The sequence below is a fragment of the Lissotriton vulgaris genome, chromosome 5 (genome assembly GCF_964263255.1).
Source record: "Lissotriton vulgaris chromosome 5, aLisVul1.2, whole genome shotgun sequence".
Classification (NCBI taxonomy): Eukaryota; Metazoa; Chordata; class Amphibia; order Caudata; family Salamandridae; genus Lissotriton; species Lissotriton vulgaris.
Window position 1 is genome coordinate 877,323,629 of NC_141693.1, and position 25,178 is coordinate 877,348,806.

The 25,178-nt window shown below is 45.2% G+C and overlaps 1 protein-coding gene across 1 annotated transcript in view; it reads left to right on the forward strand.

Moving 5' to 3' along the window:
• The first annotated feature begins 2,707 nt into the window (after positions 1–2,707).
• Positions 2,708–25,178, forward strand: part of DNTTIP2 (deoxynucleotidyltransferase terminal interacting protein 2) — a 228,946-nt gene continuing 206,475 nt past the window's right edge. The window contains exon 1 of the mRNA XM_086922456.1: positions 2,708–3,078. Within this exon, the coding sequence (XP_086778582.1) occupies positions 3,013–3,078 (66 nt within the window). The 5' untranslated portion in view covers positions 2,708–3,012. The remainder of the gene's footprint in view (positions 3,079–25,178) is intronic.

Consider the following 25,178-nt stretch of genomic DNA (forward strand, 5'->3'; position numbering starts at 1 on the left):
CACGTGGTGGTCTACGACGGCGACCATTTGGGCTCCTTCTACGCCCCGCGGGCCTGGTGGATGTTCCGGGCCTTCGGGTGTCGGTGCTCAACGGCGGCTTCCGGAACTGGGTGCGGGAGGGCCGCCCCGTGACTGCGGAGGCCAGCCCTGTGACTGCGGAGGCCAGCAGGCCCGAGCCCGCCCAGTTCAAGGCCACGCTGGACGGTCGGCTGGTGAAGAGCTTCGAGGAGATGCTGGAGAACCTGCGGACCAAAAGCTTCCAGGTGGTGGTCTCCAGGTACGAGGGCCGGTACCGTGGCACCAAGCCCGAGCCCGGGCAAGGTGAGAGTAGGACCAGTGGTCCGTCAGCAGGAAGCACTGCCAGGAAAGGGGGCAGTGACCTTACTCACCTAGATTGCATACAAACATCTTCACTGTGATGATTTTCCATCCACACACGCCCAGGGCTGTACAATTAGCCATCTGTGTATAGTCCCCTTTTGACGTGCGGGTATACACGCACTAGCAGGCCATTGCATGCATTGACATCCACATACACAGACTATTAAACACTGATATATATTCACTTCACTCGGGGGCACCACCACATCACTTGGGGGCGCCATCACATCACTCGGGGACACCACCACATCACTCAGGGACACCGCCACATCACTCTGGGACACCGCCACATCACTCAGGGACACCGCCACATCACTCAGGGACACCGCCACATCACTCCGGGATACCACCACATCACTCCGGGATACCACCACATCACTCAGGGACACCACCACATCACTCTGGGACACCGCCACATCACTCAGGGACACCGCCACATCACTCAGGGACACCGCCACATCACTCCGGGATACCACCACATCACTCCGGGATACCACCACATCACTCAGGGGCACCACCACATCACTCTGGGGCACCACCACATCACTCTGGAACACCACCACATCACTCTGGAACACCACCACATCACTCTGGAACACCACCACATCACTCTGGGACACCACCACATCACTCTGGGAAACCACCACATCACTCTGGAACACCACATCACTCTGGGAAACCACCACATCACTCGGCCACACCACCACATCACTCAGGCACACCACCACATCACTCAGGGACATTACCACATAACTCAGGGACATTACCACATCACTCAGGGACACCACCACATCACTCAGGGGCACCACCACATCACTCAGGGACATTACCACATCACTCAGGGACATTACCACATAACTCAGGGACACAACCACATCACTCAGGGACACTACCACATCACTCACGGACATTACCACATAACTCAGGGACATTACCACATCACTCAGGGGCACCACCACATCACTCAGGGACATTACCACATAACTCAGGGACACTACCACATCACTCAGGGGCACCACCACATCACGCTGGGACACCACCAACACATCACTCTGGGACACCACCAACACATCACTCTGGGGCACCACCAACACATCACTCTGGGACACCTCCAACACATCACTCTGGGACAAATCCAACACATCACTCTGGGACACCTCCAACACATCACTCTGGGACACCTCCAACACATCACTCTGGGACACCACCAACACATCACTCTGGGACACCACCACATCACTCTGGGACACCACTCAGGTGCACCACCACTTCACTTGGGGGCACCACCACTGCACTCGGGGACACCGCCACAGCACTCGGGGACACCACCACATCATTAGCCAGGCACACACCACCAGCTGTCAGTGCACTCGCAACCACTGCATCACTCAGCGCAACCACTGCATCACTCAGCACCACCACAGCATCACTAGTTCAAATATGTTCTGTCAATGTTTCAAGCTTTATTACAAATGTCACAAAAAGATGTTAATATTTCACTTCTGTTCTTGGATTTTCGTCACAATAAAATACACTAAACATAATGTTCACAAAAGTTATTTACAAAAGTTTAAGCTATTGCCATTATAAATTAGAATCACTTTTAAGTATTAATTATTCAAAAGAAATAAAAGCCTTTTTTTTTGTAATATCAACACATGTAAGTCACGTAAATACAAAACATGTTGCATTACCAATGCTATAGGTGTCACATTTGTGAAAGTTATAACTATTGGCATTGTAAATGACAAAGCTATTAATTACGTTATTTAAAAAAAACACACATAAATAAAAAAATTGTAATTTACCATATCAATAGCTCCAACTTTCCTAAGGCGAGACCTATTGCATTGCAAATGCTTGTTTTCTTTTGTGACGTATCGTTTGCTACCTCTTGTATTTTGTTTGCTCTCGATACATGCACAATTGTCACTATTGCCTCATGTAACGTAACGTTTGCTCTTGTAAAATGCTGACTTGCAATTTTTCCCATGTTCCACTACTGTTCCTATTGTGAAGCGCTCTGACACCTTCGGGTAAAGTCCGCGCTATATGAAAACGTATTAAATAAAATAAATAAAAAAAAGCGAAGACTGATAGCAAGCACCCTAACAGACAGTCCATCTTGTGGGATAGGCACGGGTCACAGAAGCGGGCATCACGGCAGTACAGACTGATGAAGCCAGTGACTGATATCAAGAATCAAATGCGTGATTGCAGCGTGATGACGATATATTGTACGTCGACGGCGAACGGGGATCCGCGTGGTGTGAATATCGTCAAGGAAGAAACTTGATACTGACGCACGTTCCCAGAGAACGTCATTAGTGGGAGGAGCCGAATGTAAAACATGGTGGCCACCAGGAGAGGTACTGTGATCGCAAGCACCCTAACAGACAGTCCATCTTGAGGGATAGGCACGGGTCACAGAAGCGGGCATCACGGGAGTACAGACTGATGAAGCCAGTGACTGATATCAAGAATAAGTGCGTGATTGCAGCGTGATGACGATATATTGTACGTCGACGGCGAACGGTGATCCGCGTGGTGTGAATATCGTCAAGGAAGAAAGCTTGATACTGACGCACGTTCCCAGAGAACGTCATTAGTGGGAGGAGCCGAATGTAAAACATGGTGGCCACCAGGAGAGGTACTGTGATCGAGCCATCGGCAGAATCGGAAGACTCGGGTGCCCAGGTAATAACTGACTGAGCCCTGTGGGCACGTGTTTACCCTTTATAGCTGCTCAGTTGGAGGGGCGAGGTTTGGATGATGATACCAAGCGTTTGGCACGTTGAACGGGTAACTCCTCGTAGTTCTCTATACGTGGATCATTTGCATTTGAAAGTTTTCTAATCCTTACACACATGGTCTGCCTAAAGTGGGTGCGGGGTTGTGGATCATATTGTGCCTACTGGTAGACTGTGAGATTCACAAGGCTCCAAGGAGTCACACAGTGTGTGGGACCTTTTATGCCAATTCGGACACAGGCAGCTACAAATAGTTTGCTTAGTTTTTGAGCCCACGTTTACATTTTCTAAAATGAAATTGGCGTGTTTGTTTTGGCTGTGTTTCAGACTCGCATCCCATAGGTTCCCTTTGCAACAATGCGTCAAATTATAACCCGAGAATACCACTTAAATATAAACGGACTGTACATGCGACGAATGTATAGTCTTTGCACCCTCTCCCCCATGACCAACCCCAGCAGTAGTAGACTGAATGCTTCCCACTTGCGTATTGTGGTGCCTTTCCGTCATTCAGATATCCAGCTGGTACGTTTTATATTTCATTCCTTTAGAATTGCCGATGTGGTCGCCATTCAGCGCTTTTAAGAACTCCCTTATTTTTAGAATTCCAAGCTAAATACTTATTTTCAGAATACTGTCAGTTGCAAACAGTTAAAATTTGACTACTTCAAGAGGTTCGTTTTTCAACTGGATCATGCACCACATTTTGCTTTATTTATTTTGTGTTGTAACTATAAATATTGAGATCGTACACTGATTATTTTGCGTTTTTCAGTAGAATCCGGTATTGTGTATAATACGTTTTTGTTTGTTTTTTGATCAGATCAGCCACGGAAGGCTGTAAATATGTTGTTTATAAAAGTAACCCGAGTTGTGTTCCCCAATTTAATCGCTAACAGTAGAAATTGAATAGACACAGAGAAGTACTTCAAGTGCCAGAGAACTTGGCAACTTAACAGCGTGCTTCATTGCCACCTTTTCATCAAGCAATCAGGAAGCCCATGGGAGACACTACATATTTTAGAGACCGAGGAAGCTTCAGAAACGAGCACTGGAAAAGCCAGATCCTGCATTTTGGCTTTCCCAGTGGTTTTTAGGTCTAGCCTATTGGCAGTTTTTAACTATTGGGTAGGCAAAAGCCTATTGTGAACTATATCAATAACTTGCAGTGCGGTTTGGCCCAATCAATTGGTTGCTTTTTTGTGTTATTATTTGCGTGCTTTTTAGGTCAAGCCGATGGTCAGTGAATGCGCTCCGTCGCTTGGGACGATCTATTTAAGAAAAAAAAACTCTAAAAAGGGGATTTTAGCCCTCCAAATACTTGCAGTTGGTTGGCTTTATCGAACCTCTTATTTGCTTGCTACTCATTGGTCAGCTCGTCACTTTCACTTTGTTCTCTTTCTGCGCTACTCTGTTCAATAGAGCTTGCACAGAGTAATTGTTGATTTAATGTTATCCTTCCACTGTTAGCACGTCATGAACAGTAAAAGAGAGCGTCATTTTCAACCATGCATCTTGAGCAAATGCCCCTAAATGTTTGCATTTCGTTTATTATAAAAGCAAAAACCCGATGTGCCAGCGACGTCAAATCTCAGACATGAGTTTCTGTATAATAACCGATTATTTTACAACTTTACACAAATTTCTCGGCCTAAGGAGATAAGAATCCTTTTTCTAAAGCAAAAGGATTCTTTTCTCCTTAGGTCGACAGGAGGATTCTAAGATGATTAAATCAAGTTGGGCTTTATAGTTTATGTAAAGTTCTGTCAGACTAGGGTTAGCCCATGCTCTGCAGAACCTCTTCACTTCAATATTTAAGCATCATTAAATATTTTCTTCCTAACTGAGCTGCACTTACAGCACCAATAGCTTGGCTTGCAGTAAAAAGAACAACTCCCTACTTGCATTGTACCGCCCCTCCTCCAGAAACTCACTGTCACTTGCGTTTCTCATTACACTTCACCAAGACGCCAGAGAGTCTTTCCTTGGACTTTAATGTAGTTATCCTTTGGACTGGTATAATGATTTAATACTGTCATACAACTTCGGGTGAGGAGCTAAGATTTAGGGGTGCTTTTCAACATCAAATATCAGTGATAGAAGCTGCTGTGATGTACAGGAGCATCCAGTACCCTTACCGTGACGATCAGAGCTGCTGACTATGGAACGGGGGAAATAGGTTTGAGCCTTAGGGTTGGCTCTAGATCCTGTGATTCTGGGTAAGCTGCTTGATCTCCCCATGCCTAAAAAAAGGATCGTGAATGTGTGTAATGTAACTGGTGCTCATGTAAAGCCTTTGAATACCTTCAGGTCGAATTTGCGCTTTATAAAACTACAAACAAGCATTTACAATGCAATGGTTTCGCCTTTGGAAAAGTTAGAGCTATTGGCATTGCTCATGACATTTTTTTTTTTTTTTTTTTTACTTATAAATAAATGGCATTGTTATTTACATTGCCAACAGCTCTCTCAGCCCACACAGCTCTCTCAGCCCACACAGCCCTCAATTTTCCAAACTATTGTGTTAATATTAGAGGTCTAATAGGACACCTATTGTGTCATGCCAAGATATGATTCATGCTGCTGTAGATCAATATACAATAAGAACCCGTGGAAAATATAATGCTGTTACTTGTAAGCATGCTGTATGTTGAGCGTGCAATGATGGTGAACGTTGTGTACTTGTGTTTGGTGCCCTTTTGTAACATGCTCACACCACTTTGCCCTTGTAACACAAGGTTTGCTACCTCTCATGTTTTTACCTTTGATACTTGCACAAGTGCCACCTTTGCCTACATTACGCTTGTTCTTGTGCCTGAGTGTCTAGCACCTACTGCAGTGTTATACCTCAAATTATACTTTGTTTTCTAAAGAAACTAATCCTTCTCATGAAAACAGAATTTATGTAACAAGAAAGACATTTATAACAGGAGGAGCAGCAACACAACAGGCGTTGTTCCACACGTACGTGGCAGGGGTAAAGCATGAGCGCAGCCATGCAAGCGCCTTACACACATTTGCATGCTCCCCTCGCACACAGAGTGCAGATAAGGTCTTTAGCACTGCACGCTTCCCTCGCACACAGGGTGCAGATAAGGTCACACACAGTGCAGGTAAGGCCAGCAGCGCTGCACACCACACTTACACACTCAGTGCAAGTAAGGCCGGCAGCGCTGCACACTACACTTGCACACACAGTGCAGGTCTGGCCTGCAGCGCTGCACACTGCACTTGCACACACAGTGCAGTTAAGGCCAGCGGCGCTGCACACTACACTTGCACACACAGTGCAGGTAAGGCCAGCGGCGCTGCACACTACACTTGCACACACAGTGCAGGTAAGGCCAGCGGCGCTGCACACTACACTTGCACACACAGTGCAAGTCCGGCCTGCAGCGCTGCACACTGCACTTGCACACACAGTGCAGGTCGGGTCAGCAGCACTGCACACTTTCTTCACACAGAACAATTGCTCCACAGAACTGCAACCTTCCAGCACACACCTGCATGTACAACAAAAGCGTTGCGGTGCAAGAAAAGTTACAGAGCAAGCTTCCTTAAAAAACATAACTTGGGTTGCAGTTGCAGCAATACAACCCTAACATGCAGCCTTATACAACAGAGTGACCTGAAGTACCAGCCACCCACCTACTAAATAGAGGTCGGGCGAGGACACTCTGGTAACAGAGACAGGCTGGCATAATACAAACCAGATCTTCAATTAAAACCGCACCTGAGAGGGTGCCAAGTGGCCCCTAGTGACATCAACAGACATTGTTTTCTTTGAGCTCATATATGCATATGAAACGGTAATAAATGGTGCACTACAAGTCCCAGAATGCATTACGCGATGCAATGCATCCTGGTCAACACCCACCCACTTGCCTGTAAATTCTGCATCGCAAATATCAACCTACTTTGTCAAATGGAGGATCAAAGATGGATGGATTGGACTAGAGGAGGGTTAAAAGCTGAGGTTTGTGCCAGGGGCACAACTGAAGCGCCATGATAGGCTGTGCCCTCACAGGGCTGAGGCTGGGCTGACCCGTGCCAGGAGGTCTCGGCGGAGGGTGAGGGGCCTGGAACGGGGATGTGCTGAGTCGAGGGAAGGGGCGGAGGCAAGAAGGGCGAGGTGGGAAGGTGGTCCAGGGGGGAGGAGGAGGCAGCCCGGGGAGGGGCAATCTCTAGATAAAATGCGGGAAGGGGGCGCAGTGTGGGAAATACGAGTTCAACAGGCATGCGAGGAGTCGTGACTTCACACTGCATTCCAGCCCGAGAGAAGCAGCAAGGGGCGGGCGTCCACCGGAGTCAGGAAGTCAACACAGGGTAAGTGCCCACCTATGCCAAGCGCTAGATGATGTCCTCATGTGCCTACCGGTGCCAAGCGCTGCCACTAGATAGAATACTATTGTGCCTACCGATGCCAAGCTCTAGATAGAATTCCCTCGGTCCTACCGATGCCAAGCGCTAAATAGTATCCTCTTGTGCCTACCGATGCCAAGCGCTGTCTTTAGATTGGGTTCCCTTGTACCCACCGATGCCAAACGCTGTCTCTGAATAGCGTTCCCTTTTGCACACCGATGCCACGCACTGTCTCTATGCTGTGTTCCCTTGTGCCCACTGATGCCAACCTCTAGATAGGATTCTCTTGTGCCCCCTACTTCAAGCGCCGTCTAGTGGTGCCTTGTGCTAGCGATGCCAAGCGCTAACGTTACCTTGTGTCTACTACCGATACCTAGCCCCCTCTTTCTCAGTACACCTCGTGTGCTCACTGCGACTTACACACACTCCACATGTGTGCCAAGCAGCTTGTGTGCACATTGCTGCCTGGTACACTTTATGCATAGCATCCAGGTGGGACCTTATTTACCAATCTGTGCTACCCTACTGGGCACCTCATGTGTTTGGCTAGGACCCTTCCGTATTAAGTCGAACTTGCCAAGTGCCCAGAGCCTGTTGCCCTCCACAGTACTTTTTTTTTTTTTACGGAGTTTTATATAGCGCAAACTTGACCGAAAGTTTGGGAGCACTTAACTCGAGCACCAGTTGCGTTACAGGTGGACACATTCATTATAACAGGAGGAGCAGCAACACACCAGGCGTTGTTCCACACCTACGTGGCAGGGGTAAAGCATGAGCGCAGCCATGCAAGCGCCTTACACACACTTGCACGCTCCCCTCGCACACAGAGTGCAGATAAGGTCTTTAGCACTGCACGCTTCCCTCGCACACAGGGTGCAGATAAGGTCACACACAGTGCAGGTAAGGCCAGCAGCGCTGCACACCACACTTACACACTCAGTGCAGGTAAGGCCGGCAGCGCTGCACACTTCACTTGCACACACAGTGCAGGTCGGGCCTGCAGCGCTGCACACTACACTTGCACACACAGTGCAGGTAAGGCCAGCAGCGCTGCACACTACACTTGCACACACAGTGCAGGTCCGGCCTGCAGCGCTGCACACTGCACTTGCACACACAGTGCAGGTCGGGTCAGCAGCACTGCACACTTTCTTCACACAGAACAATAGCTCCACAGAACTGCAACCTTCCAGCACACACCTGCATGTACAACAAAAGCGTTGCGGTGCAAGAAAAGTTACAGAGCAAGCTTCCTTAACAAACATAACTTGGGTTGCAGTTGCAGCAATACAACCCTAACATGCAGCCTTATACAACAGAGTGACCTGAAGTACCAACCACCCACCTACTAAATAGAGGTCGGGCGAGGACACTCTGGTAATAGAGACAGGCTGGCATAATACAAACCAGATCTTCAATTAAAACCGCACCTGAGAGGGTGCCAAGTGGCCCCGGGTGACATCAACAGACATCGTTTTCTTTGAGCTCATATATGCATATGAAACGGTAATAAATGGTGCACTACAAGGGGGGAGGAGGAGGCAGCCCGGGGAGGGGCAATCTCTAGGTAAAATGCGGGGAGGGGGCGCAGTGTGGGAAATACGAGTTCAACAGGCATGCGAGGAGTCGTGACTTCACACTGCATTCCAGCCCGAGAGAAGCAGCAAGGGGCGGGCGTCGACCGGAGCCAGGAAGTCCACACAGGGTAAGTGCCCACCGATGCCAAGCGCTAGATGATGTCCTCATGTGCCTACTGGTGCCAAGCGCTGCCACTAGATAGAATACTATTGTGCCTACCGATGCCAAGCCCTAGATAGAATTCCCTTGGTCCTACCGATGCCAAGCGCTAAATAGTATCCTCTTGTGCTTACCGATGCCAAGCGCTGTCTTTAGATTGGGTTCCCTTGTGCCCACCGATGCCAAACGCTGTCTCTGAATAGCGTTCCCTTTTGCCCACCGATGCCACGCACTGTCTCTAGACTGTGTTCCCTTGTGCCCACTGATGCCAACCTCTAGATAGGATTCTCTTGTGCCCCCTACGTCAAGCGCCGTCTAGTGGTGCCTTGTGCTAGCGATGCCAAGCGCTAACGTTACCTTGTGTCTACTACCGATACCTAGCCCCCTCTTTCTCAGTACACCTCGTATGCTCACTGCGACTTACGCACACTCCACATGTGTGCCAAGCAGCTTGTGTGCACATTGCTGCCAGTGTGCCTGGTACACTTTATGCATAGCATCCAGGTGGGACCTTATTTACCAATCTGTGCTACCGTACTGGGCACCTCATGTGTTTGGCTAGGACCCTTCCGCATTAAGTCGAACTTGCCACGTGCCCAGAGCCTGTTGCCCTCCACAGTACTTTTTTTTTTTTTACGGAGTTTTATATAGCGCGAACTTGACCGAAGGTTTGGGAGCACTTAACTCGAGCACCAGTTGCGTTACAGGTGGACACATTCATTTTTGGTAGGCACGGGGAGATTTAGTGATTTGTCCAGAATCACAGAATGTTGGGTGTCCCTGCCGAGACTTGAACTCGGTTTCCCAAATTCGAGGTCGCCCGTTGGCCGTTAGGGTATTTTCAGCAACCTCACGCAAAGCACCCACCTCTTTTCACAGTTCCCTCTCTTGGTATGTGTGCGCCAACGTACAAGTAACCCCCATGTTCTGCCTCAGCACTCGCACCCCGCGGTATCCGGGGAGTGCCCAGCGCCCTCTTTAGATAGCACCTGCGGCCCGTGGTGTCTGTGTTGTACCCATGTGTGCACAGACCGCTGTAAGGCCTTACACGCCAAGCACCCTCCACATACAGCCCCCTGATGCCCAGCGCCTTCCCACATAGGGCGCAATATACCCAGCCCCCGCTCCCTTTCATGTTGCCAGGGCCGCTGCATAGCGCCACAGCGAGTGACCTGCACCCTCCTTATAAACTTCCACCTCACAATGCCCATTCTGATGCTCCCTGGACCGTGCCAAGCGCCTTCTTTGCCAAGTCCACTCTTCTGCTTAGCGCTATGTGCGTGGACCCGTGTCACCCCAGCTCTCGGCGCTATGTTCACAGGTACCGAGGATTGGACGGCTCTTGTTGCTGAAGTGAGGCATGATTATTTCAATGTCTGATTTTAATCGCCACAGGTCTAAGACCAGGAAGAACCCGCCCCACTTCAAGGCTGTCCCGTCCACTGAAGCCCCAGCCTAAGGCCCATCCCATAATGGCCACGCGGCCTAGTGCTGCTTTCCCGTACCCTCCTCGAGCCTCATCCCGCGATGAGGCCTGTGGCTCCTGCCCGAAAGCTCCACCCGACCCTGATGAACCAGCCTGAGGCTCCTTCACCAAGGTATAGCGGCCCAGTGCTCCCGGAGAGCTGCCAACTCACACGGTGAAACTTGTTGAAGTTTGTGTGCTTCTGCCCCCCTCGCCCGTGTGCTTGATCCCGCAGTGACCCCAGGGGCTAACCTGTCAATAGTGCGGCAGGTGCAGGGGGGCTGGGGCCGAGAGAATCGTTGTTTCTGTAGTTTTCACCCATCCAGCGGCCCGAGTCATTTATTTCCCTTTCTTGCACGAGGGACCAGGGTACCCCTACTACGCCACTGGATGACCTGGCCTAGCGCTCCTGCCCACTCCTCACCCCCCCTGGGTCTGAATCACCCGTCTCCAGGGGACCCATCCTCGCTGGCCCCTGAGCTCCACCACGCTCCTAAGGATCCTTGTATTTAGATGTTGCTCCACTTTCATACGAGCTCCACCCGTGCCCTCCCTTCCGTCTCCGCCCCACCACTTTCTGACAACTAGACCCAAGGCTCTGCTTCAGCATCCAGGAATGGCATCGCCCCCGAGACGGGAATTCCCCGCGATAACTGCAACGAGGGGAGTGTGTCCACCTCGACAGCCGACCCTCGGACACAACCGCAAGAGCTCCCTTGTTCACCAGAGCGATCCCCAAATACTTCCTGCCAAGCACAATTTGAGCCGTGGCGCGTGGTGGCCTCACCCCCTGCAGTGCGGTGCACACCTGATTTTATTTCTTCGCCACCACGTTAGAGGGAGGTGTGCTGATCAGCGCCAGGACAGCATTTACAAAGCACAACTATATATGAAAATATTCAATTAAAACAACGAAAAGGTGTCTAATTATAGTGAAGTTTGCTAAATAATTGAGAGTCTCTGCTACTCACCCAGACGCTTGCTAAATGTATTTCTTGCATTGTTTTATATTGGACAAACATAGCGCCTCCAGGCGCCATTAGAGCGCCCTGCAGCGCATTACTAAAACTGGTATTTTCTGCTTGACAGGGAGGTTTTTAGGTGGCCTCAGTCTGGTTTTCTGAAGACATCTGGGGACCTTCAGACGCCGGAGGGGGGACACGGAGGAAGGCAGGACCACACAGAGCGGGAGGGGGGAGAGCGGGAGAGGGGACGGCGGGAGGAGGGACACGGAGGAAGGCAGGACAGCAGCAAGCCCGGCCCGGCCGGAACAGATTCGGGGGCGTTCCCGGCTTTTGGCTGACGTAGCATGACGTAGCCAAAAGCCAAAAATTCTCGGGAACGCCCCCGAATCTGGTCCGGCCATGACGGACGCCTCTCTGTTCCAATGGCTAGCCTCCATTTATGGAGCTAGCCAATGAAACAGAGGGCGTATTCCAGAGCCACATACTGTAACTCAAAAGATTTCTCCTGCGCAAAAGCTGCTTGCGCAACTTTTTTGCAGCCGAAACCTAAAAATGCATAATGACAGTGCCTGTCATCTACGCAGTGTGTTAACATTTTTGCTGCTCCCTCACCCTCCATATTCTTCTTCCCTGCCCCCACTCAATCGTATCCTACTACCTGCATTACAATATACCTCGTAAGCTGCTTTTCCCCTCTGTCCCCCCCAACCATCTCCTCCTTCACACCCCTCTCAAAACCACCTCACTTTTCTTCATTTTATTTTAAGATTTTCTGTTACTACATGTGTATGACAAAAGTAAGTCCCCTGCCCCAGTAAGTTCCAGGTGCGACTAGTATGCTTCATGTTCGAAAATATAAAGTTGTATGCTGACGTAATAATTTTGGATGACTTGTGATGCACTCTCTGAAACTGCACTCATTCCTGATGCTCTGTGTTGTGCTGCGATTATTCTGCAAGTTGTTCGGCCTTAATAAAGATATTATCTGATTCATCAAGAATCACTACAAAGTTCTCACAGACCACTGGCTATTGGGACGGGGAGGATACAACAGAGCACTGTACCCGAATCCCCGTAAGCTTTGCCTCACGGGGCCCACCGTACGCACAGTGGAGGTCTGGTATGGAATCATTAAGAAATGGGGCTGGCACAACCGACTTACAAAAGCTACGCCACTCTGGGAACCAGATATGTTGGCTCAGCTTAGTAAGTTTCCTGGCTTTGACAGGTGGGATATGATTGGCATTTCAATGGTGGGGGATCATGTGGGTGAGGGGGAAGACTGGCCAAATTGCCAACCTCAAAACCAAGTATCAATTGGCACCCACTGATACCTTCAGTTATCTAACCATCAGCCATGCCGTCACAGTTGCCATGCCCAAGGAGCTTCCTCTGCCTGGATCCTCTCCACTGGAGGACAGATTGATACTTGACCCTATTCCCATGAAGGCTATATCCCTTACTGTTCGACTTGGCCCTTTTTGCAGGGTCATCCCTAAACTTTTTGCCTTTCTCCTAGCCTTTTTTCTGACATGGTGTTTGTGGTTTTAGGCCTCTTTAGCACTGGTGTTCAGTGTAAAGTGTGTGTGCTCTCTGTGTTAAATATGGTAAGATTGGTCTACACCTGTTTGGCCTATTTAATTTACCTGTCTGTCCCTTGTAAAGTGGTATCTCATCCCCCACGTCTGGTAAGTTAACTGCTACTGGTGGGCTTGCAGCGCTGATGTGCCACCCACAAAAGTAGCCTTTCAAACCTGTCTAAGGCCTCTGCCATTGCAGGGCCTGTGCGCGCAGTGTCACTGTCGCTGTGACATGGCACCTAAAGTGTGTGCCATGTACGTGACCCCCTATTTACCACATGTCAGTCACCCTAAGGTAGGCCCTAACTAGCACTATGGACAGGGTGCATTGTAGTTAAGATAGGACATGTATGTACCTTAAGTGTGTGACATGTCCTGGTAGTGACAAACAACCATTTTGGTTTCTCACTACTGTGAGGCTGCCCTCCCATAGGAATGCATTGGGGATTCCCTGAAAAGTGTTTCAGTGGTAATTTCTGATATGAGAGGAGCAACGTGGTCAAGTTTGGTATGTTTGAAATAGGAATAATAAATGCTACGCAATGGGGTGCGCAGATTTATTATGACTATTTTAGAAATTACACTTTTAGAAGTTGGCATTTCTGTGTGCTGTGTGTCTGCCTGCCTGATGTGAACTGCATGTCTGGCTTTTGAGTGACATGGGCTGGGACATCATGAACACACGTGTGAACAATGAATGAATGCACTTACAACTGTGTTGGCAAACCCTACAAAGAGTGCATTTGCCCAGTTGCCGTGCCCCCTCACACATTCACTGAAGTCTAAAAACCTGCCTTTCTTAATGAACTGCCGGAGGATATAAACCCCTTTCTTCATGAAGGTTCACTTTTTTTAATCATTCCCATACTGGTGGCGATTGGGGAGTGGGTTGAAGAAGGAGAGGGTGTAGGCGGTGACAAACCTGTTCGAAGAGCATCATTTTCAAGAACTTGAAGGTAATACTCAAACTGACATTTAATGAGATAAAAATGGCTCCTCATACGCTGCACTTATATCTGTTAAAACAAGCAAGATGGAGCAGGCCACTGCATCCATATGAGAAAGGTGGCGCATGCTTTATTCCGATACAGCAAGCCCGGGAACACTTGAGTGGTGAGCAAGTTGTTTGCACGCGCAAAAAGGAAATAAAAAACAAAGCACACGAGTGGTGCGCGCGCGGCGGCACTAAAAGTGAATGTCATCGCGCTTCAGATGGCGCCTCGGGTGCTAAAAGCTGCCGGCTGCGCACGTGCGTGCGCGCAAGCTCTAGGCCACAGTGGTAGCATTTTCTCGAGCCCTTACTAAAAGTCTCGCCAGATCAGCGCATGCGCTGGCTTAGGCGAGACCTAAAGAACTGGTAAATAATTGCCCTGATCCTATGCAACGCCTGCAGCAGGGTTGGAAGTCGGCCCTGGGGAGTATGGATGATGAGTACTGGTTTCTAGAGAAGTGGCTATCCCAATGAGGCTGTGCCTCGTCCAACTGAAAATCCTCCACTGTGTGTCCTTTGTTGCAAAGCTTCTGTTTAAGCTGGGTAGGAGGCCTGATCCCTTATGCCTTCGAAATTGCAACCAGATGGGTACCTTCTTTGATATCTTATGGGACTGTCCCAACAGTGGAGCAATACTTGGATAAGGTTACAAAACAGATGGAGAGGGTGTGCGGCAAGACTTTGAAGGCTTCCCCCCAGCTATGCCTTCTTAATGTGCGCGAGGCCACAGACCTCACGCAAATTGAGCATACATGGGCCTCAATGGGGTGAGCCATTGCGAAATGCAACATTGCGCAGAGATGGGGAGTGGGGCGGCCTGTGCTTGCGAGATTTGGATATAGACATGAATAGGGCAATGATTGCCGGAAATGATGTGTTTAAACATAGAGGGTGCCCCAAGAAATGGGATCATAAGTGGGGGAAGTGGAATGATTACAAAGGCAATATATGTTTATCCCCTTCAACTGAACTGCAACGTGAAAGATCCTTATTGCTGGATGAGCCTAGGAGTGATGCTGCGCCCTTGCCCTAAAACATGTATTTACCGACTCGATTGCAAGATGCCACTTGGTATGCTCGTTATTTGAATGCTTATATACCTTAGTTCTAGCCTACTGAACAGGCTTGGTACTGTCACTCTGGGTCATCTTTGGGAAGTGAACGGTGCTTATCGACTGATCTCTGTATTGCAAAATGTGTCTTTGTATTGTACATCCGACTATTGTTTTATCATTGCTTTGTACCTTTTTTTCTTTCTTTTCCTAATAAAAACTGTTTACAAAAAAAAAGAATAGCTAAAAAGAAAAAACAATGGTAATCACTTGTTGTTTAATAGTATTTATGATTTCGTTCTGCATCGTGTTGATGGTCTAATGCTGGTCTGCCAGCGTTAACTAAACAATCATTATAGTAACCTCTGTGATTATGATACTGCTGTTTTCTAGTATAAATGACATTCATGTGTCAATTTTAGTAAACCTGATGCACCAGCTTTTAGTGTGTATTCCACATAAAGAGGGAGAAGCACTCAAATGCAAGTGTACAATTTGAAGGACCATAACTTGGTGTCTAATATCCCAAGGAGAGTTGAGAAACAGAGTTCTAAGGAATTTCAATCATTGACATCAAACATCACGACACACACATCTAGTTGGAGTGCTCATTCTTTATTTCTTTGCTTCCGCTTAAAACGGAGACAAGGATACAGCCAGCGTGTTTTGTCCCAAAAACATAGGGACTTTTTCAAGGCTGTTAAGAGAAATATGAAACAAACGTAAGCGAAACAGCGCAGACACAAGCTGCAAAATATTAATAATCTGTGCACAATAAAGTGACATTACTCGCAAGGAGTTTAAAACCACACTCCACAAACAGTACAAAAATAACAACACTGACACTGGTACATATGAGAACATCTCTGAGAAAAACATTGCATTTCACATAAGCATCTTACATATTGTACACAATGTAATTATAAGAAACAAATGAAGCATCGATGGAAAAATGTTATATTTAAGCATTTCAAACATTAAAAACAGCATGCAATCATAAATATTACAGATTAATAACTAGACATATCAATTAGATAAGTAAAATCCTGTGACTCTGAGATAACAAAAACATTTCTGTAATCTTTTCAGGCATATTGGCTATGGATAAAAAATTTAGAAAAGCAAAATCATTCAATTTACACGTTAGGTAAAAAACTGTCCTCCAATAGAAAATCCCTAAAGAGTATAGAACCAAAAGCACCTAGTACTATCAATTTATTTGGCTACCACAAAATTTAGAGGCATGTTGAAAGCCCATTGGATGGTATTTAGTGCAGTTATGTTCAAATTCCTTCAATGTGTATTCCTGTCTTGCTTTCCCTTCAGAACACTTAAGCAGGACATCAAAGCACCCGGATACCATGTGAACGTTCTTCAAAATAAGACAGCACACTTTACAATACCTAGCTACAATGTAGCTAAAGCTCCACACTCATTTGCTAATTAAAAATAAATAATTATTGCAGTAACTTCCCAAATAGTAAGAATGCATATGTAAAATAAATGCATATGGTAAATGTAGATTCACAAGAATAAATGCATAGAAAGATAACTGTATGCACACAAAAATAAGTCATTAGAACATGGAATACTTCACCGGCTGTTTGTCTTGCATCTTTCTGTCAGCACGACTAGAAGAACCCGCGGACAGTCTTGACAAGAGCCTTCAACCGGGATGCCGTTTCCACGCGGTGTGTCCACTCTTGAAAAGAGTTCTTGCCCAAAACACCAAGAGGTCTCTATCTTTATACTCTTTAGTAACATAGAGAGAGACTTCTAGAAGCTACCCCTCCCTTCATCTGCACTGTGGGTGCTGGCTGCACTCTGCGTAGAGATCACTCGCCAGAGCTGGCCAGGCTCTGATGATAGCTGAGCCAGAGTTCTTCACTTTCCCATCCTTGGGTTGCCCAGCCCCCACTATGTTCCAGCAGCTTCTTTCTTTTGCTCTGTGAAGTGAAAAATATAAACATTTGTTTGTTCGCAAGTAACACAGGCCTGCCTGCGTTTGCAGAGGCAAGACCGGGCCAGAAAGACATAAGGTGAAACCGTGAATTAAAGCAACATGGAGTCAATGATCACCGCATGATCTCCCTAAGTATATAAATGCCTGTAGCATTACAATTCCTTGAAAAGAAAGGGATGTATACCATACAAGCGAACATGGCCAGCACGATTAATTGCATCTCAATTGGACATATTACTGAACTCCTACTGCAAATAACACCACTCAAATTCTGGAAAATGACAAGCTGGCATATAGATAGTGTACACAATAATAAAGTGTCCCAGAAATTAAGTGGTACAATAGGAACTGTAGTGAAGAGGGCGAGTGTACACGTGACCTCAAACTAATGACAAATAGGATGGCACATAGAGAATACATCAAGCACCTTAATAATACACAAAGAAGAGTGAATAATTTTGATACACTGTTGACTAACGAGAACAAAAAAGATAGGCTTTCATTACTACATATAACTCATCTAGCCATCGGATATGACGAATAATGAACAGACTTTTGGGACTCCTAGCCGGTTCCGGATTTGGAGACTACTTTAAAGACAGACCAACAATTACATATTTAAGAGGTCATATCATAAAAGATATTGTCAGTCTTAGTTGTATACCTTCAAGTAAGAATAAAATAACTCTGATATGGTTACCAATACAACCTAGAGGCAATTTCACTTGTACTACAAGTCAGCTTGGTATTAACAAACATAACTACTTTTAAGTATAATACAGAATAGAACTATAAAATCACTGCTGCACAACATGGCTAAATAAACCACGAACAATGCCAATAGCTCTTGCAAAGGTACACCTATTTGATTTGCCAATGCTATTTGATAGCTTTGTCTGGTCCAGCTTACATTTGTTTCTCCATTTCTTCTGTTCATACCTCCCCTGAAGCATACTTTCTTTACCAACCTTTTGGATTGATTGACCTGTATTCTTCCGCTGCTCTCATTTAGTTAATTACTTTTTTCTTTTTCTTTCAGCACTCTATGAAACATCATATATTTCCTATCTCTCCCACGTGTGTTGCTATCCTCCTCCAATATCAACAAGAGGATAGCCCGTTTTCTAATTCTGGTCACTGAACTCCTGCATCACTAACTGACACATCACAATGAACCCAAATGTATTGAAAACATTTATAAAATGTATTCTGTTAATTCAGCGTACAAGTACGTTGCAAGTAAAAGCATTACAAATTCTTTATACTAAAACATAATATAATTAAGTTCCACTGGCACATAATTTCCTCTGCCCATTTCTTTTCACATCATTGTGCTAATTTGGTGTAGACATAAGGGACACACAAAACAGTTAATCTTCTTTGAAAAAAGGTCTATCATTTTTTCCAAGTGCAAATCCGCAAAACGAAATAATATTTAATCAAACAATCGCAGATGTCAGTCCAAAAAGTTATACAATTAAAAGTTGTCGACACAGCATTTCGGTGGACAAAATCGATATGCCACCTTCTTCAGGACTGTAGTAAATGACAACTATCATCAAGAAAAAATGTACATGAGTCATAGTTACAAATCAAATACATGCACATCACATCTTTACATAGAATTCAGTGACGACGTCCCCACTCGCACACAAATAAACTTCCCATTCAACCCGGAGTACTCCATGTAACTTTAGATGAGTTATCTATAGATTTTGTCTTAATTTTAATAAGTTAAAAAAATGTAATTAAAAACGAGTTTTCTATGAAAAAACAGTGATAAATTACCATTTATTATGATTGTCCAAGGTCAGCACTTAATAACTTTCATGCTTCTCAGCACTTGTTCCCTTTGTAACAGAAAACCCCTTCTTTTAGTATTCTGTTCTTTATATAAAAGTGCTTCACTTCTTAAGTGTACTGGTATCGTCTTACCTCCTGATTGGTCTTTATATCTTAAACCACAGGTATATTTGTAAATCTCTTTGCGGTCAACAGGGCCTGTGAAGTTTTACAACTCCAGTCAGAAGGGCTAATTCCCACTCATGAATTATATAGTTATACCCTCTCTTTTGTTAACATCAATATAGTGCTCACCTTCAGTTCAATAAACCTGTTCCACTTATTTTGTTCCCAACAATGATTACAAACTCCTTTAAAATCCATTACATTGCCAAATCGCCAAATTTCTTCACTTTCTTGGTCCGTTGCACCTTTTTATAATGTAAAGAGCTAAGTTAAGTTCATTTGTAATTGAAAATTTCAAAGGGGACAGGTCACTCATAATGATGTTTAGTTCATAATATTAAATAATATATCGTTATAAGTGTGTAGACGTTCCTACGTCGGAAGAATTCAAATGAAGGGTTGCCATTCATTTCAGCCTCTAGTGCACCATCACCTATACGCAATTTTAAAGTTTGTGGGCACCTGAAAATTTAAATGCTGTTTTAAATCAATTTATTATGAATACTATACAAGGGCCTCCTATATTTAACAAGTGTATAATTCACTAATCTTTCTCCATTGCCAACTTAATTCGAGACCATGGGCCTTCTTTCTAAATAATAAACCACATCTTTTTCTACTGTACTTTAAATGACAATAGGATTCAATAGCAGCTTATAACGATCTCCTTTTATTTATATATATATATATTTATATCTCAAGTCCGGCTTTCCCGGACATAATGCTGATCCCCCTCTTTGAATAAAGGCACCTTATTATCCACTACCCATTGCTGTAGTCTGTACCTGTTTTGCGCTCGTATCCGTTTAGGTGACTGTGTGCTGCAGGATTGTGGAGTTCGATATATATAATATTCTGCTGCAATTCCGGTTCTGCTTTGAAGCTGTCATATGCGGGCGGTCTGGACAGGGTTACCGGACACCCCCGTAATTATCGCAAGCACTCACTCTGTTAAAGAAAGAATGTCCAGACGCTCGTGGATATTTCAAAATAAGTCCATTTAATGACCATCCCAACGCGTTTCGGCTTTACGCCTTGCTCACAGGCAATAACGTTTTTTTACACATTACTCCATATTTAAATACAAGCATAAACAGTGAAAAGGTGACCACATAAAACACCATGTGATTATTGTGAAAAGGGTATCTGCCATCTCACAATACAATTTCTATATCGGCCATCTTTGCCTTGTCATTTATGTATTGCCATAATAGCATAAATTGTGAAATGTATTATTCTTAAGATCATTTCGTAAATCTCGCCCCAGTGGGCTTTCATCCTTACATGTTTCCGAATACTTGACATAATTCATGTTGTAACTTGATTTTCCCAGATACTCCATAATTTCAACCGTACATCAGTTCTGTATCTGTCGCAATGAGTATTAAATAAAATGCTCTCATACTAACATATCATGGAGAGTAGCTCTTACTAAATGGTGCCTCAGTGGGCAAATAAAAAAATAAAAAAATTAAGTAAACTTGAAATTGATCCTAGTAAATTTACAATAAATATAATATCTTCTGCAATGGTAAGCAAGTCTTCATAACAATACATCTTGTGTTGTCGATGACCGGGAGGAAAATAGATGCTTATACCGATACACCACTAAACCTGTATTTCAAAAAAGTGTCTGTGCCTGTGAAAAAATAATAAATAAATCCATTACCACTAAAAGTCATTCAGAAGGAAATTTACAAATCAAACATCATTTTATACTTTAACGGCTCAAGTGTATGGTCAATTCTTCATTGGAATTCAATCCTTTGGGCATCATGGTGTCAAAATCAATAATATATTTAGACTCCAATTTTCTCAGAGTAAGTTTTCTGTCACCTCCCCTGATATCTAAGTCAACAGCATCAATCGCCATCATTTTTAATAGATTTTCATTCTGAAAATGAGAATCAAAAAGTGCAGTGCCACCGGATATTGTTGATTTATTATGTCGGATGGCACGCACAAGTTCGAGTACCCTCTTCTAAGCCTGGTGAATTGTACTGCCTATGTACATCATTTGACACGGGCACATTAAGGCATACACACAATAAGTTGTGTTACAATTTACAGCTTTAGAGATAACAAACTGCCTTTTTGAATTGGGAATTTGAAATTCTTTACAATCTGTGCTATTCTTACAAGCCTTGCATTTAGCACAGCGACGAAATCCACTGTGACCCATATTTTTGGGTTTGTCTTTTTTGGTCACTAGATTCACACTTAAAACATCACGTAATGATTTGCTCTTTTTGAAAGTTATCTGGGGATTGCAATTAGGATGTTTGCTCAGATCATCATCTGTCAATAAAGTGTGCCAGTGCTTTTTCAAAATTCTCCGAACCTCTGATGCTTGATGTAAAAAAGTTGTTATAAATCGTGTTGTCTCTGTTTCCTGGAGGTCTCTCACCTGATGTTGTAATTCAGTACGTGCTGCCTTTTCTACCCTTGTTACAGCCTGGTCAATCACTTTTTTACTGTACCCACGTTCAAGAAACCGTTGACTCATCACATCCTTTTCTTGTTCAAAGTCAATAATGGTACTACAATTGCCTTTAGCAGGCAGACGTTTTCTGTAAGGGAAGCTGTACACTAATTTAGGAGGATGAGCACTGCTTGCCTGTAACAGGTTGTTTCCACTTGTTCGTTTTTTTTTTTTTTTTTTTTTTTTGCAAAACAACTTTGTCTCCAGTTTATTTTTAACCATCCCCTGTACACCTAGCAACTCTGTTTTGCTCATCTGTTAACTAAAAGATAAATTGTAACTATTGTTATTTAGTTTTCTAATGAACTCCTTAGCAGACTCTACATTACCCTTCCAAAAAAAAAACCCACCATCAATAAAACGCAGCCACAGGACAACACAGCTATCCAACTCCTCAAGCTGTACGGCCACCTGCTCCTCCCACCCGCCCATGACTAAATTTGCATAGCTGGGGCGAAGCAGGTCCCCATTGCCGTGCCCTGTGAGTGCCTAAAGATTTGATCATCAAAGATAAAAAAAATTGTTTGTTAAAGCAAAATCATATCTAAATCATCTCAGAATGGAATAGCAATGAAATAAACCGTGTCTTAAGGAAGTGTCACTGCAGCAATACCAATATCATGTTTAATAATAGTGTACAAACTAGTGACATCCATGGTGACTAAGATGTAATCGTCCTCTAAATGGATGCCATCAATGACAGTCAGGAAGGGCGTAGTATCTCGTAAATAGGCCGGTAGGCCCATTACATAGGGTCTAAGACAGTAATCAATTAATTTTGATGTATTTTCTAGCAAAGAGCCTATCGAGGAAACGATCGGCCTGCCTGGAGGGTGTAATGCATCCTTGTGCAATTTAGGCAGAAGGTATAACGCAGGAATCCTGGGGTGGGTACATTTTAAGAAATTGTATTCGTCCCACTCCAGTAGGCCTCCCTCTCGCCACACAAATAACATTTCTCCAAATCTGCTGTTAGATGTCAACATTTCTTGTCTGCTTGATATAAAATAACAATTATCATCATTAGCTGTCTATGCCCTTCCATCAGATAATCATTGTTATCCAAAATGCAGATGTTCCCACCTTTATCTGATTGTCTAATGACAATAGACTCATCTGATCTTACATTTTCCAAAGCCTTTAGTTGTGAATAAGATATACATTCATGGCTGCAAATAAGGAAAATATATCTCAACTTCTTAAGATCTTTTAACACCCCCTTCTCAAAGATCTCTATTGCCTCAGATTGAATGTTGAGAAGGAACACAGATTTTGGTTTAAACGAGCTGCATCGGTTGGTTCCCAAATCAAAATCCACTAAATTAGAATGGCATCATCATGACTTTAACAATCCTCATCAAGACTAGTACATGCATGCAATACCTCAATGTCCTCTATATTCAAATTACTTAGCCTTGCATCATTTGACTTCATTTTTAGGTCTCGCCTGTCGATGCGCATGCGCATCGAGCTTGCGAGACTATGGGGGCTTATCCACTCTTGAACCAACTTGCAAGGAATCGTGGCAATTCCTTGCAGTGCACGAGAAATTTAAGCTCAATGCGCATGCGCATTGAGCTTAAAAGCGCGTGCACATGCCCCCAGCCGCCTGCCTTGCCTACTCTCTGTGTCACCGCCTCCCCCAGCTCCGCCCCCTCACTTCTTGATTGCACGGCCGCTAGGCCGTGCCTCCCCTACTCTCCTCCCCCCTCCTCCTCCTACTCTCCTCCCCCCTCCTCCTCCCCTTCCTGCCGTGTCGCACCTCTCCCCGCTCCGCCCCTCCCCTGCCCGCCGTGTCGCATTTCTCCTCCCCCCTCCCCTTATCTTCCTAATACAGTTGCCGGAACAGGAAACCGGAAATTATTGTTGAAGCAATACACAGGAAATCACAACCAGAAACCCAGAGGTACGAAGTGAGAAGAGTATTTTACTTTACTTCTTTTCTTTCCACAGTAACACAGTATCTTGGGATTTTAATACGTTCTGGACATGCCCTGATTCTGCCGTATGTCTGCCTTGTCCGTGTACTAGTGAACACATATTCAAACGATGTTTGAGCAATCTGGATATTTAAGCAATCTGCCGTGTTTGCCTGTTTGTCACAGCTCGGATGATACGCTGAATGACATGGCAGATAGCGTAAAACAAGCTTACACAGTTTTCCTAATGTTGATTGTGCTAATATAGTAACAGGTATGGATTTGTCTCTGTTCAATTAAGTGTTTTCAAGGGACTCTCTGTAGCCTTTACTCCTGCAGAGTAAAGACACGTCACGACCTCCTCGCCACATTGTTAGTATTCCCATATGCGAGGCATGCATTCTAGTAAGCATAATAGCGTTTCTTCTTTGTTTACCTTTGTTATGTATATAAAGAATGAATTCTTTCAATTTTATTAAGCAGGCATGGCCCACTCCCCTACCCATAATAATTTTCCTATCACAAATGAGAGGCTGACCATTTTCTGTGTTAAGGTAAGTGTGTCACAATTACAAACTTAAAGGTAGTACAACACTAAGCAAATAATTTAAAGGCACCACATTAACTTCACATGCTATGTTTCTTCACTTACTGTAGCAGTAAATGCAGCTTTCAGAATGAGGTTAATGCGCTGGCGGGAAACCAAGCTTAGTTGGGGACCGTTCCCAGGGAGAGTCTTACCTTCCATTAGGAGCTGTGCTTAGCCAGGTTAGAGGAGTGCTTCGATTGTGTTCTTTCTGCAATGCAATCCTAGGAGTAGGTGTGCAGCTGAAGGCACTATGCACGCTACCCACCTCCGACGACACTGGTACCAAGCCCAATGCTGCGGAGGCCCACCAGCCGCGCGCTTGATTATCGCGCTACCTTCACTGTGCAGTTCTCATATCTTAAAATGCAAACGCAGAGGCATTTTGCCTTTTCAAGCAGCTGAAGTGATAACTCAGACGAGGTATTGAATAAATGGCGCCTCCTTCCTTAAAAAAAAATAATATACCACTTCTGCAAATGCAATCCATCTGTGCTCGATGAGGTGGTCTCCGAGCAAGATCCTGGCCCAGGATCTGTTCTTTTCTCGTGCCAGTTCTCACAGTACGGGAGGTGGGGCTGCAACAATGGACAGCCCTCTAATTATTCTCAAAACCTGATAAACGCCTACTACAATGTGCTTTGCACTGGGTGCCTTGTACTTTTGACTGCACTTTCTCTACTGCAGTTGTGTTCTTTGAGTGTTTGTGAGCCGCCCAGCACCGCTGCTCCTCTCTGGTGAGGCCCCTTGCACACGGCTGCACCCAGACGCCGCACGGGGGTTGTATTGCTCGCCCCTCGCCTTCTCAGGCCTCTTTATAATTAATGAAAGCTGCAAGCGAGACTTGAAATGATTCAATTATCTCGACCCAGACGGGTGATTTGAGGACGAAGGCCGCTTTCTGGTTGCTTTGCAATAATATCGTTTTACCCGAAGGCTCCTCCTTTTAAAATAAGCACATGCTGAATTGTGTTACT